The 17,010-nt window shown below is 47.9% G+C and overlaps 2 protein-coding genes across 2 annotated transcripts; one reads left to right on the forward strand and one right to left on the reverse strand.

Annotated features, from left to right (window-relative positions):
• Positions 1-965: 965 nt before the first annotated feature.
• Positions 966-7,317, reverse strand: LOC121852772 (zinc-binding protein A33-like; the record flags this gene model as incomplete). Its single annotated transcript, XM_042346657.1, has 6 exons — positions 6,890-7,317; positions 6,709-6,804; positions 6,327-6,557; positions 6,115-6,137; positions 5,906-6,021; positions 966-1,035 (listed from the first exon to the last, which is right to left on the reverse strand). Coding segments are annotated over exons 1-6 (947 nt in total), but the record flags the coding sequence as incomplete, so codon positions are not given.
• A 4,731-nt stretch (positions 7,318-12,048) lies between these two features.
• On the forward strand, positions 12,049-17,004 carry LOC103172698 (zinc-binding protein A33-like; the record flags this gene model as incomplete). Its single annotated transcript, XM_042346656.1, has 6 exons — positions 12,049-12,588; positions 12,673-12,768; positions 13,281-13,511; positions 13,698-13,720; positions 13,817-13,932; positions 16,858-17,004. Coding segments are annotated over exons 1-6 (1,024 nt in total), but the record flags the coding sequence as incomplete, so codon positions are not given.
• Positions 17,005-17,010: the final 6 nt, after the last annotated feature.

The following is a 17,010-nucleotide window of genomic DNA, read 5'->3' on the forward strand; positions in this document are numbered from 1 at the left end:
ACCCGCGCCCCTATTTTTTGTCCTGTTTGAAGCAGAGCCTCCACGCTGATTGACAGAGAGGTTGAGCAAAATAGAGAGAGAGAGCGTGAGAGAGAGAAGGGACGGACAGAGTGTGTGCGAGAGGAAGAGAGTAACGTATAGAAATCGGTAAATATTTGGATTAATGCAGATTTCCGAAGTCTGTGAAGGCTTGAGACGTCTGGCAGACGTGATGAGGAGCTGTGTGCAATGTAAGGATAATTATTTCGAGATCAGAAGCTGAAAGTTTTAAAGCCTGAAGTTTATGGTTTGAAACGTGACTTAATGCAGACTTTTCTCTGTGCAAATTGGCTCCACAATCGCTCACAAACACAACCGTTGCTTCACGGTCGATCCCGAGAAAGGTTTGAGCCGTGAGCCCAGTGTGAAAGGTATAATATAAACTATAAGCTTTATTGTAGCGACACGATTATAAGTTCATGCTGGTGCCATCACAGCCAACACAGGTAATGCTGAGTGTTCCTCCTCATTAATATGTCACCCGGCAGATCCAGAGGTTCAGAGTTTTCACCACCGTGACCCCAAGGGATTGAAGTAAGGATAAATTTCTCAGTGAAATCTGGTGAAAGTGTGGAGATGGACATGTTATCAGCGTTGTAAAATGTTACCTCTCCCCCTCATAGTCCAGATAAACTCCAGCTTCCGGTCTCTCTTTTAGGGTCAGGCGGTGGAGGTGAGGTACAAGCTCCATATTGATCCCCGTTTATCAGTATCACAGCCCAGAATCCATCCTCTGGTGACACTGCTCTCCTTTCCTGCTGACAGACTCTCGAGGCCAATCCCACATCCCAATCTGTCTTGTTGGCCACCTGCACCTCCCAGTAATGTCTCCCTGATGTGAAGCCCTCAGACCCCAGGACACAGATACTGGTATCAAACCTCTTCGGGGAGTCAGGGAGCTGCTGCCGTGTGTCTCCGTCTCTCACGGTGTCAGGTCCTCAGACAGGATGAGGTAGGGATGCGCTGTGTCAGGATCCAGAGTCAGAGAGGCCGGAGCTGAGAGAAATGAAACAACGCTTAGGGAGAGAGGGGACGTCTGGAGCTCGGACTGTGTGTGAACAATCTGCACCTGGGGACACAATCCAGCTCAAAGATTCACAGTATATCTGGTGGGAGAGAGGGAGTGAGTGCACGTTTATGTGTGTGTGTGTTAATGTAGGGTGTGGTGTAGAGTGAAGTGTTGACATTATGTGTGGTGAGTCGTGCGTGTGATGTGTGCTAGTGTGTGCGAGGCGTGTATTTGTTTGTTTGAGCGTGTTTGTGAGTGTGTGTGAGGTTACTTGACGGTGTCTGATTGAGCGTGTGTGTGAGGGTATGTGTGAGAATGTGTGTGTGGGGGTATGTGAGAGGGTGAGGGTGTGTGTGAGGTTGCTTGTGTGTGACGGATTGTGATATTTGTTGTTGAGGGTATGTATGAGATTGTGTAAGAGGGTTTGTGTGATTGGTTAGTTGTGATTGTTTGCGTGACGTCGTTGAGGGTTGTGAGGCTGTGTGTGTATGTGATTGTGTAAAGGGGGAGTGATTGTGTGTGTGAGTGGATGTTGATTGTGTGCGAGATGGTGGGTTTGACGGTTTCTGAGGGTGTGTGAAGGACTGTGTGTGAGTGTGTGTGAGGGCATGTGTGGGGGTGTGGGTTCGACGGGTGTGTGTGAGAGTGTGTGTGAGGATGTGTGTGTTTATGTGAGGGCATGTGCTATCGTCTGTGTGAGGATTTCTGTGAAGGTCCGTGTCAGGAGCTGTGAGAGGGTGTGTGTGAGATTGTGTGTGAGGGTGCGTGTGAGGGGTTGATTGAGGGGGGTGTTAGGGGACGTGTGAGAAAATGTGTGGGAGAGTAGGTGTGAGAATTGTTGAGTGAGGGAGTGTGAAGCTTGATATGAGGGTGTGTGTGAGGGGGTATGTGAGGTCGTGTGTGTACGCGCTGTGTGTGAAGGTGTTTGTGAGGTTGAGCGTGTGCGTCGGTGTGTATGAGTTTATGTGAGGGTGTGTGTGCGTGTGTGTGTTTGAGTCGTGTTTGTGAGGGTGCGAATGAGGCTGCGTGTGAGGTTTTATGTGAGGCTGTTTGTGTGATGGTGTGTGCGAGTTTGTGTTTGTGAGTGTTTTCTGAGGCTGTGTGTGAGGGTGTGTGTTTTAGTTGTGTGTGTGTGATGGTGTGTGAAAGCGAGCGGGATTGTGTGAGGTTGATTGTGTGTTTGTGAGTGTGTAAGAGGGAGTGTGATTGTATGAGTGAGGGGATGTGTGTGTGAGAGAGATTGTGTGTTTGAAGGCGTGTGAGAGTGTGTGTGAGAGTGTGTGTGTGAGTGTGTGTGAGGGTATGTGTGACGGTGTGCGTTTGAGGGGTGTGTGTGAGCGGGTGTGTGAAGATGTGTGTGTGGTTATGTGAGGGTATGTGCTATCGTCTGTGTGAGGAGTTGTGTGAGGGTTTGTGTGAGGGTGTGTGTGCGGATGTGTGAGAGTGTGTGTGAAGGGTTGAGTGAGGGTTTGTGTGAGGGGTGTGTGCGGGGTGTGTGAGGGGTATGTGAGGGTGTGTGTGATGGTTGTGCGTGCGTCGGTGGGTTTGAAAGTGTTTGAGGGTGTGTGAGGGGATGTTTGAGGATGTGTGTGAAGGGTGTGTTTGAGTGGTGTGTGTGAGCGTCTGTCTGAGGGGATGTGTTTGATGGTGTGTGTGAGGGTGTGTGTAAGGGATTGCGATAGAGGTTGAATGAGAGGTTTTGTGTGAGGGTGTGTCTGAGAGTCTGTGTAAGGGGGGGTGTGGGGATGTGTGATTTTCTGTATAAGGACGCGTGTGAGGGTTTGTGTGAGGCTGCGATTGAATGGTGTGTGTGAGGGTGTGTGTGATTGTGAGGGTGTGAGGTTTTGTGTGATGTGTGTGAGGGCGTGTGACAGGGTTTATGTGAGGGTGTGTATGAGGGTTGATGTGATTTTGTGTTTGAGAGTGTGTGTGAGGTTGTCTGTGAGGGTTTGTGTGAGTGTCAGTATGAGGGGATGTTTGAGTTTGTGTGCGATGGTCTGCGTGAGGGAGTGTGTGAGGCTGTGTGTCGGTGTGTGTGAGTGTGTGCGAGCGTGTGGGAGGTGTTTTTGTGAGGTGTTGTGTTTGGGGTTGTTTTGTGAGGGTGTGTTTGATGGTGTATGTGTGCAAAGGTGTGTGAGTGTTGTGTGAGTGAGGGGGTGTGAGCGGGCTTGTTTGCAGGTGTGTGTGATAATGTGTGAGCGGGTGTGTGAGGGTGTGAGTGTTCGTTTATGTGAGGGTCAGTATGAGGGTTTATGTGAGCGGTTGTGTGACGTGTTGTGTGTGAGGATATGTGTGAGCGTGTGTGTGAAGCTATTTCTGAAGGTGTGTGTGAGGTTGTGTTTGAGGGTATGTTTGTGTGTGTGTGTGAGGGGTATATGTGGGGGCGTGTGTGTGTGTAATGGTATGTGTGATTGTGTGTGAAGGGGTATGAGAGTGTTGTGTGAGAGGAGTTGTGTGAGAGTTTGTGTGAGGGTGTGTGTGTCAGGGTCTCCGTGGGTGTGTGTGTGAGTGGTTGTGTGAGAGTGTGTGTGAGGGTGTGTTTGTAAGGGTTTGTGTGAAGGGGTGTGTGAAGGGTGTGTGTGGGTGTGTGTGATGGTTTGTATGTGTCAGGATCTGAGTGTGGTTGTGTGTGAAGTTATGTGTGAAGGCGTGTGCGAAGATGAGTGGGAGTGGTTGTGTGATGGTGCGTGATGGTGTGTGGGTCCGCGACTGTGAGAGGGCTTCTGTCAGGGTGTGTGTGAGTGTGTGTGTGAGGTTCTGTGAGTGTGGGTATGAGTGTGTGTGAGCGTCTGTGTGATGGTGTGTGTGTCAGTTTCTCTGTGAGGGTATGTGTCTGGGTGTGAGTGAGTGTGTGTGAGTGTGAGTATGTGTGAGTGTGTGTCAGGATGTGTGCGTGAGGCTGTGTGTGGGTTTGTTTGACGCAGTGTGTGAGGTTCTGTGTGAGAGTATGTCTGATGGTGTGTGTGAGATTGTGTGCTAGATTGTGTGTGTGTTTGTGTGCGTGAGGAATTGTGTGAGGGTGTACGTGAGGGTCTGTGAGGGGTGAGAAGATTGACATTGTGCCCCTCACTGAAAGCTGGATCAGCCCAGGTGACACCTTTCCCCTCACTGAGGCCACACCACCCGCTACACCTACCACTATGTTCCCCGTCCCAACCGTCATGGTGGTGGGGTGACCATCATTTCCAGGTTGTCACTTGCCCTGTCCCCCTACTCCACCGGCTCATTCCGCACTTTCGTTCATCTTACCCTCTGCAATGTCTCCCACCTCTCTCTAAAAACACTCCTAATTATCTGCCCCAAAAACCCAGCCCCACCTTCACCTCTGACATCTCCACCCTCTCGCCTCCCTCTGCCTCTGCTCCAAACCCCTCATCCTCGGCCAGTTCAACATCCACTTCACACCCTCCTGCTACATCGCCTCAGACTTCTCTATTCTCCTGTATGAGGGAAGTGTGTGGGTGGTGTATGTGTGTGAGGTGTGTGAATGGGTGTGTAAGTGATGGATGTGTGTGAGGTTTGTTTGAGTGATGTGTGTGAAGATATGTGTGAGGGTATTTGGTGTGCTAGGTGAGCATGTGAGGAATGTGTGTGTGAATGGTCCGTGTGTGAGGGTTGTGTGTATGAGGTGTGTGTTTGAGCTGTGCATGTGAGTGGTGTGTGTATCAGGTGTGTGCATGTGAGGGGCGTATGTGTGAGAACTTTGTGTGTATGTGGGAGAAGTAATAATACCCATTGCATTTGATATAGCGCTTTTTATTTCTTCTCGATGTCTCAAAGCACTACAAGGAACAGAACGTAAAGTGAATTGACAGTATATTTGTGGGCGAATCGCGGCAGCCAATTACGCACAGCAGTGTCCCACAAACAGCCTTGGAATGAAAAGAACAATTTTTTTCATTTTGGAGTGATTATTGTCAGTCGTTTGGTGTAAAGAAACTCGTCCAAGGTTTCACCCTGCCTGCAATTGAAGCCTGATGTCGATGGTACGAGCGGTTACAGCACTCGCTTTGCAAGCGAGAGACCTGAGTTCAATTCCAGACAGAAGGCGAAACCATGGGCAAGTTTCCTTACTCCACACAGAGCCTAATAATAATCCCTCCAAAACCAAAACCAATAGTAAATTGGTCATCTTTAATCCATGACTATTTTTGGGACATCGCTGTGCCCAATTGGCTGCCGCGTTCGCCCACAAACATACAGTCAATTCACTTTACAGTATATTCTGTGAAGCGCTTTGGGACGTCGAGAAGATGTGTAAAGCGCTATATCAAATGCAAGGATTATTTGTGGAGTCCTGTAGCTCAGTGGTTAGAGCACTCGCTTTGCCAGTGAGTAACCTGAGTTCAAATCCAGACAGGTCAGGGCGAAACCTTGGGCAAGTTTCCTTACTCCACACGGAGCCTAATAATAATCCCTCCAAAAAACCCAAAACAATAATAAATCGGTCATTTTCAATTTACGACTGTTTGTGGGACATTGCTGTGCGAAATTGGCTGCCGCGTTCGCCCACAAATATACAATCAATTCACTTTACAGTGTGTTCTGTGAAACGCTTTGGGACGTCCTCCCGACGTGAAAAGCGTCATATCAAATGCAAAGATTAAAGATTAAAACTAAGTGTCTCGCTTGCAAGGTGAGCGCTCTGAACACTGAACTACAGGAATTCATGAGGTGTGCATGAGGTGTGTGTGAGAGTGTGCATGTCTGAGGTGCGTGTGCGTGGTCTGTGTGAAGGTTGTGCTTGAGGGTGTGTGTGTTTATATCTGTGTGTGAGAGAGGAGAGTTTATGTGTTGGGATCCATGTAAATGTGAAGCTGTTGACACGGCTTCAGGATGAGAATGGGAGACATTTACCTGGGCTGATGCCGTGTATCATCTGTCTCCAGGCTGTGTACTGTATAGGCCCTTTGTATATCCCCACAGGCAGCTCAGCCTCACACACCGACAGATCAAACCCCTCGTTACTGACCCTGAAATAAGACAAAATCACATTATAAAGTGAAACTGCATCTTGTGGGTTTGTGGGTTCAATTCTGGGATATTTGGTAAAGATCATTTCATACCTTCTGTTGCCAGCGGCTTCCTCCTAATGAAATCAAACACAGACAGATATCAGCTCACACTGAGTCACCACCACCAACAAAAAGTTACATATGGACTGCTTATCTCAAGTTCCAATTCAATCTCTGATCACGTTATCAATCACAATCAGATTGTTTGCTCCAGAATTTTTGTGTAACTGTTACTGAACGACATTATATTGTCACCTCTTTACCTGCAGGAATGTGAGAGCGTCTTTTCCCATCTGTATCTGTAACTCGGAGAGTTCTTGTTCAACGGAATCTAATTTGCACTGAATCTCTCGCAGATTTGTCTCCATTCGCTTTAAAATCTCCTTATTTCGCTGTCTGAGATCTCGCATCACTCGCTGCTCTCTGACATTCAGAATCTGGTGCATTTTATCAAACTCAGCCGTGACGTTGGACTGCAGACTTTTCACCTGTTTCTGCAAATGTCAGACATCCAAACATGTACGCACAGTAAACAGAGATACTGAGATATCACAACGTGTAAACACAGTAACCAGAGACACTGATACATCACAGAGTGTCCACATAGTAACCAGAGACACTGAGACATCAGTTGTGAAATCTTACCTTAACTTGAGAAATCTTTTCTCTCTGTTTGGCTTCTGCTTTTATCGCTGTTTCCTTCCTCTGTGTGAGAGAAGCTAAGGAGGATTTCCATTTGTCCTGTAATAAATGCACAGAATTAACGTGTTTGAAGGTGAAAATATCTGGTGGATCAGATATAATCCATCTTGAGGGGGATTCTTACCTTATAGATGTCAACAGCTTCCTCAATGGGTAGGAATCTGTGGCCCCTGTGTTCCTGCCCATGACTGCAAACTACACACAGCAATTTCTTGTCAGATTGACAGAACAGCTTCAGTTCCTCCCGATGTTTCTCACAGTGAATTTTATTTTCCGTCTGTGTCGGGGTCAGGCCCAATTTTCGAGCTTTCTCTGCAAGACTCGCCAAGGCCCAACTGGCTGTGAGGTTCTTTTCTGGTAATGTCTCCTGACAAACAGCACAGCAGTTTTTCTCCTGCTTTTCCCAGCTTCGGGTGATACAGAAGCGACAGAAGTTGTGGCCACAACTCAGGCTAACGGGACCAGTGAAGAAATCCAGACAAATCGGGCAAATGATCTCCTCGGTCCAGATCTCAGCCGGGAGACTGGAAGCCATTTTGATCCTCAACACTTCCTGACAGAAACGTGTTTCGGTTTCGGTCTGAGTGTGTAGGCGGCTCCCATTCACTGAGCTGACAAACCCGCTCCTACAGTCTCTTGTGAAATCAGTGATTGTGACTTTGATCCCAAGAGAAGATGAGAAAACCTTGTACAATGACAAGGACACCCAAGCAAGGAAGGCGTTGGACTATGAGGAGGGGTGGTGTGCATGATGGTTGGGGCGGGGAGGGTTGGGGGGATGATAAAATAGCGCCATCAAATGTGTTAATTTGAGGTTGTTTGAAAGATCTCGTATCTCTGAGATGGTTTTCTGGTGCGCGACATGTGCAATGGCTGAAATCTCGCACGGTGAGGCAGATATTGGGATGGGTGGGGGTGATGTGAAGAGTGAATGGTGTGGCCGGGTCAGTTGGGCTGAAGGAGGTGGCGGAGGAAGTGCCGTGTAAAGCAATGAGGGCTTTTGAAATTGAAGGCACGGTGGACGACAAAAACCTTCAAACGGGACTTGAAGGAGATGAGGCAGAGGGAATGCGGGTATAGAGTTCCAGAGTGTGGGGACAGAGATGCTGAATGTCCGACCTCCAACGGTGGGGTGGGAATTACGGGTGACTTGAAGCAGGCCGGTGTCTGCCGAGCGGAGGGAACAGACAGTCTGATATGCGGTTATGAAGTTGGTGAAGTAGAGTGGAACAAGATCGTGGAGGTGACTTGAAGGAACAACACGCCTGATCTCTGTGTAACAGGGCTGTACTCCATATAATTTCGCTGAGCTCTGCATTGACGCCTGGTCTATATAAAAAACGCCAAGTGTCTGCATAACAGGTTTCAGCTCTGCATGACGGGGCGGATCTGTTTATAACAGGTCTGGTCCCTGTATAACAGTCCTTGTCAGTGTATAACAGCCTGTTCTCTGTCTAACTGCCATCGGCTCTTTACAGCATGTATGGTCTCTGTACAAAATATCTGCACAGTGTGTAATAGACCTGATGTCTGTACAGCAGCTCTGGTCTCTGCATAAAAGCTCTGTTCTCTGTATAATAGCCATAATCTCTGTGAAACAAGCCTGGTCTCTGCATAACAGGCCTGACTTTATAATAGTCACCATCTATGTGGCTCTGGAACTCTATCCCCCAGTGCCTTCGCTTTGCCTACTCCCTTTCCTCCTTCAAGGCCGGTCTCAAGACCTTTCTCTTTGACCGTGCCTTCAGCTCCCCTCTCGACTCTCTACCCTCTCCTCGCTCCCAATCTTCCTCCCCTCACCCTGACCATTTCCCCCTTGCTCGGGTCCTGACCCAACTGTAGAGCGCCTTGGGACGTCCTCCCGACGTGAAAGGCGCTCAATAAATGGAATCTTGTTGTTGTTTTGTTGTTGTTGTTGTAACTGTCCTGATCTCAGCATAAAAGGCTAGTATATGTATATTGGCTTGGTCTTGTATAATAGGCTAGTTATCTGCGTAATGGTCATGGCCTATTTGAAGCTGGCCTGGGCTCTGTATAACTGATCTGGTTTCTATAGAACAGCACTGGTCTCTGTATGACAAGCCTGGTCTTTGTAAAGTAGCGTGGTTTCTGAATAACAGTCCTTGTCTCTGTAAGACAGACCTAGTCTATGTACAACAGGCCTGGTATCGGTGAAACAAGCCTTGTCTCTGTACTATTGCAATGTTCTCTGCATAAATGTCCAGGTCTATGTGTAACAGCCTGATCTCTGTATAGCAAGCCTTATATCTGTAAAACTCCCTGGTATTTGTTTGGATGGCCTTGTCTCTGTATTAGAGGCCAGATTCCTGTAGAACTTGCATAGTCTTGGTATAATAGCCCTCGTCTCTTTATAACAGGGTTGCTCTCTGTATAACTGGCCTGGGCTCTGCATAACTGGTCTAGACTCTGTATGTTCTCTCTATAACTAGCCTATGCCTACATAAAAGCTGGTCTGTGTATAACTGGCCTGGCCTCTGTATTATCTCCGTATAAGTGGCCTGATATCTGTGCAAAAGCCTGTTCTCGGTTTAACAGCCCTGGAAATAGTGTGACAGGTTTGTCTATGTATAATAGGTCTTGTCTGTGTACAAAATGCAAGTTCTCTATATTATAGCCTGGTGTCTCTATAACAGAGGTCGAGTTATACAGTTCTAGTTTCTGTATAACAGCCTTGTCTCTGCATAGTAGCATGGTCACTGCATAACAGGCCTGGTCTCTCTATAACAGACCTGGTCTCTATATAACAGGTCTGGTCTCTGTTTAACTGGCCTGGGCTCTTTATAACAAGTCTGTTCTGTATATGAAAGCTCTGGTATCTGTACAACAGGCCAGGTCTCTGTACATCAGGCTTGTCTCTGAATAGGAGACCTCTAATCTGAACGACAGCTTGGACTCTGTGTAATAACCTTGTCTCTTTAAAACAGTCTGGTCTATTTGTTACAGGCCTGGACTATGTAAAACCCACTGTTTCTGTGTAAAATGCCAGGTGTCTCCATGACTTGCCTGGTCATGCAATACTGGCCTGATACCTGTGGAACAGCACTGGCCTCTTTAAAAAAACTATGAACTCGCTCTAACAAGCTGCTCTCTTTATAACTGCCTTGTTTCTGTAAAACAAGCCTGGTCTTTGTATAACTGTCTGGTCTCTCGATAAGAATCTGGTCTATGTATACAATGCCTGGTCTCTGGTAACATGCCTGGTCTCTCTACAATAGGCCTTATCTGTACATAACATGCCTGGTCTGTGTATCACAGGCGGTTCTATGTGTATCAAACTTTTATAATAGGTTTTGTCTGTTAGTAAAACGCTTGGTCTCTCTATTTAATGGGTTGCTAGTATTTCAGACACCCGGCTGATCACGGTGACGGGATTGTGTGTGTGTGTGGGTGTGTGTGTGTGTGTTTGTGTGTCAGACACATATGGTTGGGGGCGATGCGGTGGCTGTTGTGGTTTAGGGTGTGAGGGCTGAAGTTGGAAATGTTTCTCAATCTGGCAGGCAGCACACAGAGTGTGATCACTGCCCTCCCTCCACACACACACACACACACCTGCACTCCCTATACACACACAAACACAAACACACTGCCCTTCCTCTACACACACACTGCCCTCCCTCCAAACACACACAGACAGACACCTGCACTCCCTACACACACACACAAACACACTGCCCTTCCTCCACGCACACACTGCCCTCCCTACACACACACTGCCCTCCTTACAAATATGCACACTCACACTGCACTCCATACACACACACACTGCCTCCCTACACACACAACCCGGCACAGGCAGTGCACACAGAGTGGCCACTGCCCTCACTGCACCATAGTTAGCCTCGGTGAGAGGACAGATGGATTTCAGTCAACAACTAAAGCCTCGGCTTCTTGTTCTGCATCTGTCTCGCTGTTTGTTCAGAAAGACAGGAAACCAGGCGCTTGGGTAACTAACCACAGGGGATGTTCAGAGCTGAACCCACAGCGTCTTGTTTCTCTCTGCTGCTGACAGTCACAGCAAGAGAGCAAAGGGCAAAGCTACATGGAAATCAAACATAAATATACCATCAACACATAGCAGCAGCTCAAAATCTAACCGCTTGTTTCACTGACAATCGGACGATTGAGAATGTAGACTCGATGACAATCCTGTCAGTTTGAACTGTGAAACCATGTTGTGTTGAGTTCACTTGTGTTCCCAAATTTGCGGTCACCCACACAGCCCAGACCTGCAGTTTATGTCTTTATTAACGAAGAAACAGCCCCTCACAATGTCTGTCCCAGGTATCGATACAACAAACCCAGAATAACTTCAGACGTTCACTCCGTGGGAAGTTAATGTTGCAATACTATGTTGTCACCTTCACTCACAAAGTACACAGTTACTTCTCTTTAAAGTATATACTGCGACATGACTTGTGACGTCCTCCTGACTTGAAAGTCTCTATGTCAAATGCAAGGTGTATTATCCTGCAGGTTGGGGAACGGGAAGATGGGATTCATCGCAGTTGAATGTGCCGCAAGGTGATGAACTACCCACACACTTCCCCTCCTGCCCCTCCACACAAGTGCTGTGTCGGCTCGCACACAGCCTGGGACATGCAGCACACACACCACACACAGAGCCGCACACACAAACACAGCCTGACAGATCACACAAATACATACGCACACACAGACGGGACAGGCAGAGCGCATACACAGACCAGCACAGACATTCTGGGACAGACAGAGCACACACACAACCACAACACACCCACGCACATAAGCACCCCGGGACAGGCAGGGCATATACACACACACATACACACACACATACGCACAGCCCTTGACAGGTCGAGCACAAACAAACACACACACACACTGGTCACTCCACACACACAAACACACACAAAGCACGGGACCGGCAGAGCTCACAGTGTAGCCACTGCTCCCTCAGTTCCATAGTTGGCCTGAATGAGAAGTCAGAGGGTTTTGAGTGAATAACTAAAGCCTCGGCTTCTTGTTCTGCATCTGATTCACTGTTTGTACAGAACGACAGGAAACCAGGCGCTGGGTAACTAACCACAGGGCATATGCAGAGCTGAACTCACAGCGTCTTGTTCCTCTCTGCTGCTGACAGTCACAGCACGAGAGCAAAGGGGAAAAACTAAATGGAAATCAAACCTAAATATACCATCAACACACAGCAACAGCTCAAACTGGGGCTGTTTGTTTCACTAACAATCAGACGGTTGAGAATGTAGATTTGGTCTTTTGGGATCACAGTCAAAACCAACTGGTTTCACAAGAAGAGACTTGAGGGGTGGCTTTGTCAGCCTAGTGATTGGGAGCCGCCAACACAGTCACACTGAAACCTAATCCAGTTTCAATCAGGAAGTGCTGAGGATCAAAATGGCTTCTGGACTCCAGCGTGAGATCTGGACCGAGGAGATCATTTGCCCGGTTTGTCTGGATTTCTTCACTGATCCTGTTAGTCTGGGCTGTGGCCACAACTTCTGTCGCTCCTGCGTCACCCGGAGCTGGGAAAAGCAGGAGAACAACTGCTGTGCTGTTTGTCAGGAGACATTTCCAGAAAAGAACCTCACAGCCAGTTGGGCCTTGGCGAGTCTAGCAGAGAAAGCTCGAAAATTGTGCCTGAACCCGACACAGACGGCAGTTAACCTTCAGTGTGAGAAACACCGGGAGCAACTGAAGCTGTTCTGTGAAACTGACAAGAAATTGATCTGTTACATTTGCAGAGATGCGAAAGAACACAGAGGTCACAGCTTCCTGCCCATTGACGAAGCTGCTGAAATCTACAAGGTAATGATGCGCTCACGAAGGATTTATTTTGTTTTCGCGTCTGGTTTTCACATCAAGCACTTTTATTCTGTGCGTTTATTCCAGGATCAAACAAAGTCCTCCTTAGCTTCTCTGACACAGAGGAAGGAAACGGCTCTACAATCTGCAGCCAAACAGAAAGAAAAGATTTCACAAGTTAAGGTAAGTTGTGTTGGTGCTGATGTCTAGGCTATCAATGTTTCTTCGTTTACTGTGGGTTCACGGTGTGATGTCTCAGTGTCTCTGGTTACTGTGTTTACACAGTGTGATGTCTCAGTGTCTCTGGTTACTGCGTGTACACGGTGTGATATTTCAGTGTCTCTGTTTATTGTGTGTAAACGGTGTGGTGTCTCAGTATCTCTGGTTACTGTGTGTAAACGATGTGATATCTCAGTATCTCTGGTTACTGTGTGTAAACGATGTTATATCTCAGTGTCTCTGGTTACTGTATGTACACGGTGTGATGTCTTAGTGTCTCTGGTTACTGTGTGTAAACGATGTGGTGTCTCAGTATCTCTGATTACTGTGGGTACACGATGTGATGTCTCAGTGTATCTGGTTACTGTGTGTACACAGTGTGGTGTCTCAGGGTCTCTGTTTACTGTGTGTACACGGTGTGATGTCTCAGGTTCTCTTGTTACTGTGTGTAATGTTTGAATGTGTGACATTTGCAGGAACAGGTGAACAGTCTGCAGACCCACGTCACGGCTGAGTTTGCTAAAATGCACCAGAGTCTGACTGACAGAGAGCAGCGAGTGATGGGGGATCTCAGACAGCGAGAGGGGGAGATTTTAAAGCGAATGGAGGCAAATTTGCGAGAGATTCAGTGCAAATTAGATTCTGTTGAACAACAACTCTCCGAGTTAACGACACATCTGGGAAAAGACGATCTCACCTTCCTGCAGGTAAACAGATGACATTATAGTGCAGTTCAGGAACAGTTGTACACAGTCTGGAGCAGACAATCTAATTGTGATTGATAAAGAGATCACAGATTGAATTGGGACGTGAGAGATTCTGTACTCATGCAACTTGTTGTTTTGGTGGTGTCTCAGTGTGAGCTGACATCTGCCTCTGTTTGATTTCATTAGGAGGAAGCTGCTGGCAACAGAAGGTATGAAAAGATCTTTACCAAACATTCCAGAATTGAACCCAAATACCAACCGCAAGGTGCAGTTTCACTTTATAATCTGATCGTGTCTTATTTCAGGATCAGTGACAAGGGGTTTGTTCTGTCGCTGTGTGAGGATGAGCTGCCTGTGGGGATATACAAAGGGCCTATACAGTACACAGCCTGGAGACAGATGATACACGGCATCAGCCCAGGTAAATGTCTCCCATTCTCACCCTGAACCCGTGTCAATACAACAACAACAAGATTCCCTTTGTAGAGCGCCTTTCACTTCGGGAGGACGTCCCAAGGCACTGTACAGTTGGGTCAGAATCCGAGCATTGGGAGGAAATGGTCAGGGTGAGGGAAGGGAAGGGAAGGGAGGGAGCCAATGGACTTGCATTGGATCCCAACACATACCCTCCACACACTCCCTCACACGTACACATACCGACTCCTCACTCACAAATCGCAACATCATGACAGATACCCGCACACCTCACACACACACGCCTTGCACACACACCTCACACATACACACTCGACTTTCACAAGCAACTCTCTCTCACACCTCACACACATTTGAAACATACACCCCTCACAGCACTCCTCAAACACAGCCCTCACACACACCACTCACACACCTCACAGACACCTCATCAACACCTATCTCAGACACACGTATACACGCCTCACACACTCACCTCTTACACACACCTGAAAGCATACACAACACACCCATATCTGACACACACTCACCTCACAATACTAGTCACGCATAAATCTCACACAGAACGCTACACACACATCTCACACGAAACATACACAAACTCTTTAACCACACCTGAAACACACCCCTAAAACACACAACTTTCACATACGCACTGCTTACGTTACACAGCTCTCTCTCTCTCTCACCTCTTACAAACATCCCCTCACACACGCCTCACCCACAAACACACCTCAGGCACACACACACATCTCACATACGTCTACTACCGACTTAACCCTGAAACACAAGTCACTCACACATTCATACCCTCTCACGCACAGCCTCGTGCACACCTTCACACAAAGAGTCACACCCACACACAAGAAACTGACCCTCACACACCCACTCACTCAGCTCCTCACACACACCCTCAAACAGATCGACATGCAGACCCTCTCATACACGCTCCCACATTCCCTCACGCATACCTTCACACACACCCCTCACACACAACCTCTCACACCCCCTCGTACACATACCCTGTATGTGGAGTCCTGTAGCTCAGTGGTTAGAGCACTCGCGTTGCAAGCGAGACACATGAGTTCAATCCCAGGGAGAATGAATCCTTGGAAAAGTTTCCTTACTCCACACGACTGATAAGGATCCTCCAAAAAACAAGCACAATATTAAATTTGTCATTGTCTATCCACGGCTGTTTGTGGGGACTCTGTTGTGCACAATTCGCTGCCGCGTTTCGCTCAAATATATACGGTCAATTCACTTTACATTATATACTGTGAAGCGCTTTGAGAACTTGAGAAGACATGAAAAGCGCTATATCAAATGCAAGGATTTTTATTATTGCTATTATTATTACACTCACACATACACACACCGTCACACACACAATCACACCCGTCACACCCCATCCACCATCACACAGACCCTCGTACAGAACTAGACGTGCACGCTAAACACACACTTACATAAACCCTCACACACAAATCCTCACACATTACCTCACACACCACCCACTCACACACACACCCTCACACAAATCCTCACACACAATCCCTCTTACGCATCTTCAAACACTCCCTCACACAAACCCGCACAACACGCCTCTCACTACCGCTCACACAAACCTTTACACACACCCCTTAGAACCACCTTCACACATCCTCATACACCCCTCAAACAAACACTCACACACACCACTCACACACACCCCTGAAACAAACACTCACACGCAACCCTCACACACATCCTCACACATACCCTCACAAACCCTCACATTACCTCTCTCACATTCCCACAAACATAAACAAACAATCCTCTCACATACCCCTTTCACACACCCTCACGCACAACACTTCAACCGCATTCACACACACATTCACACACACCTTCACACAACCCCTCTCAGACCGCCTCACACACTTCACAAACACCCTCACTCTTACACGCACCCTTAGACATACCTCTCACGCACACACTCAAACACACCCTCAAAGTCACCTTCACACAACCCCTCTCTAAACCCCTTAAGCACATATTTACACACAACCCTTCCACGCACCTTCACACAGACCGTCACACAGACCGTCGCACAGACTCTCCCACACCTCTCACACACACCACTAACAAACATCCTCACACACCCTCACATACACCCTCACACGCACAACTCAAACACACACTCAAACCTCACACACATCCTCTCACACACCCTGATACAAACCCTCTCATACCACCTCAAACACACACTCGCACATACACCTCACGCACCTCCTCAGTCAAACGATCACTCAAACCCTCCCACACACTCCCACATAACAGCTAACAAACACACCCTCACACACGTCCTCACACAAAAGGTCACACAATCCTTCTCAAACATCCACTCATGTACTCCCCCCCACACACCCTCACACACACCCTCACACAACCCTTCTCACACGCCCTCACACACTGACTCTCACAAACAACTTTAAAAACAGTCCCTCACAGACCCTCCAACAGACCCTCACACACACCCTTCACACTCACCCCTCGCAACGCAACAAAAACACTTCACACACACACTCACACACACTATCACACACATCCTTCACACATCCACACGTAAACACTTACACACATCCTCACATATCCCCTCACACACCCCCTCACACAGACCATCACACAATCCCTCAAACATACCCTCACACACACTCGCACACACTCCCTCACACAAGTCCTCACTCAGAAGCTCACACATCCGCGCACAGAGTCTCGAACACACACACTCATACAACCGCTCACACAACCCCTCACACAGACTGTGACCCTCTGAGCTGGATTGTGTCCCCAGGTTTAGATGTGTTCACACATATTCTGTGCTCCCAGACGTCCCCTCACTCCACTTTGTGTTGTTTCTCTCTCTCAGCTCCGGCCTCTCTGACTCTGGATCCTGACACAGCGAGTCCCTACCTCGTCCTGTCTGAGGACCTGACCAGCGTGAGACACGCAGATAAACGGCAGCAGCTCCCGGACTATCCGAAGAGGTTTGATCCCGTTGTCATTGTCCTGGGGTCTGAGG

Source organism: Callorhinchus milii, unplaced genomic scaffold (genome assembly GCF_018977255.1).
Source record: "Callorhinchus milii isolate IMCB2004 unplaced genomic scaffold, IMCB_Cmil_1.0 Scaffold1266, whole genome shotgun sequence".
Taxonomy (NCBI): Eukaryota; Metazoa; Chordata; class Chondrichthyes; order Chimaeriformes; family Callorhinchidae; genus Callorhinchus; species Callorhinchus milii.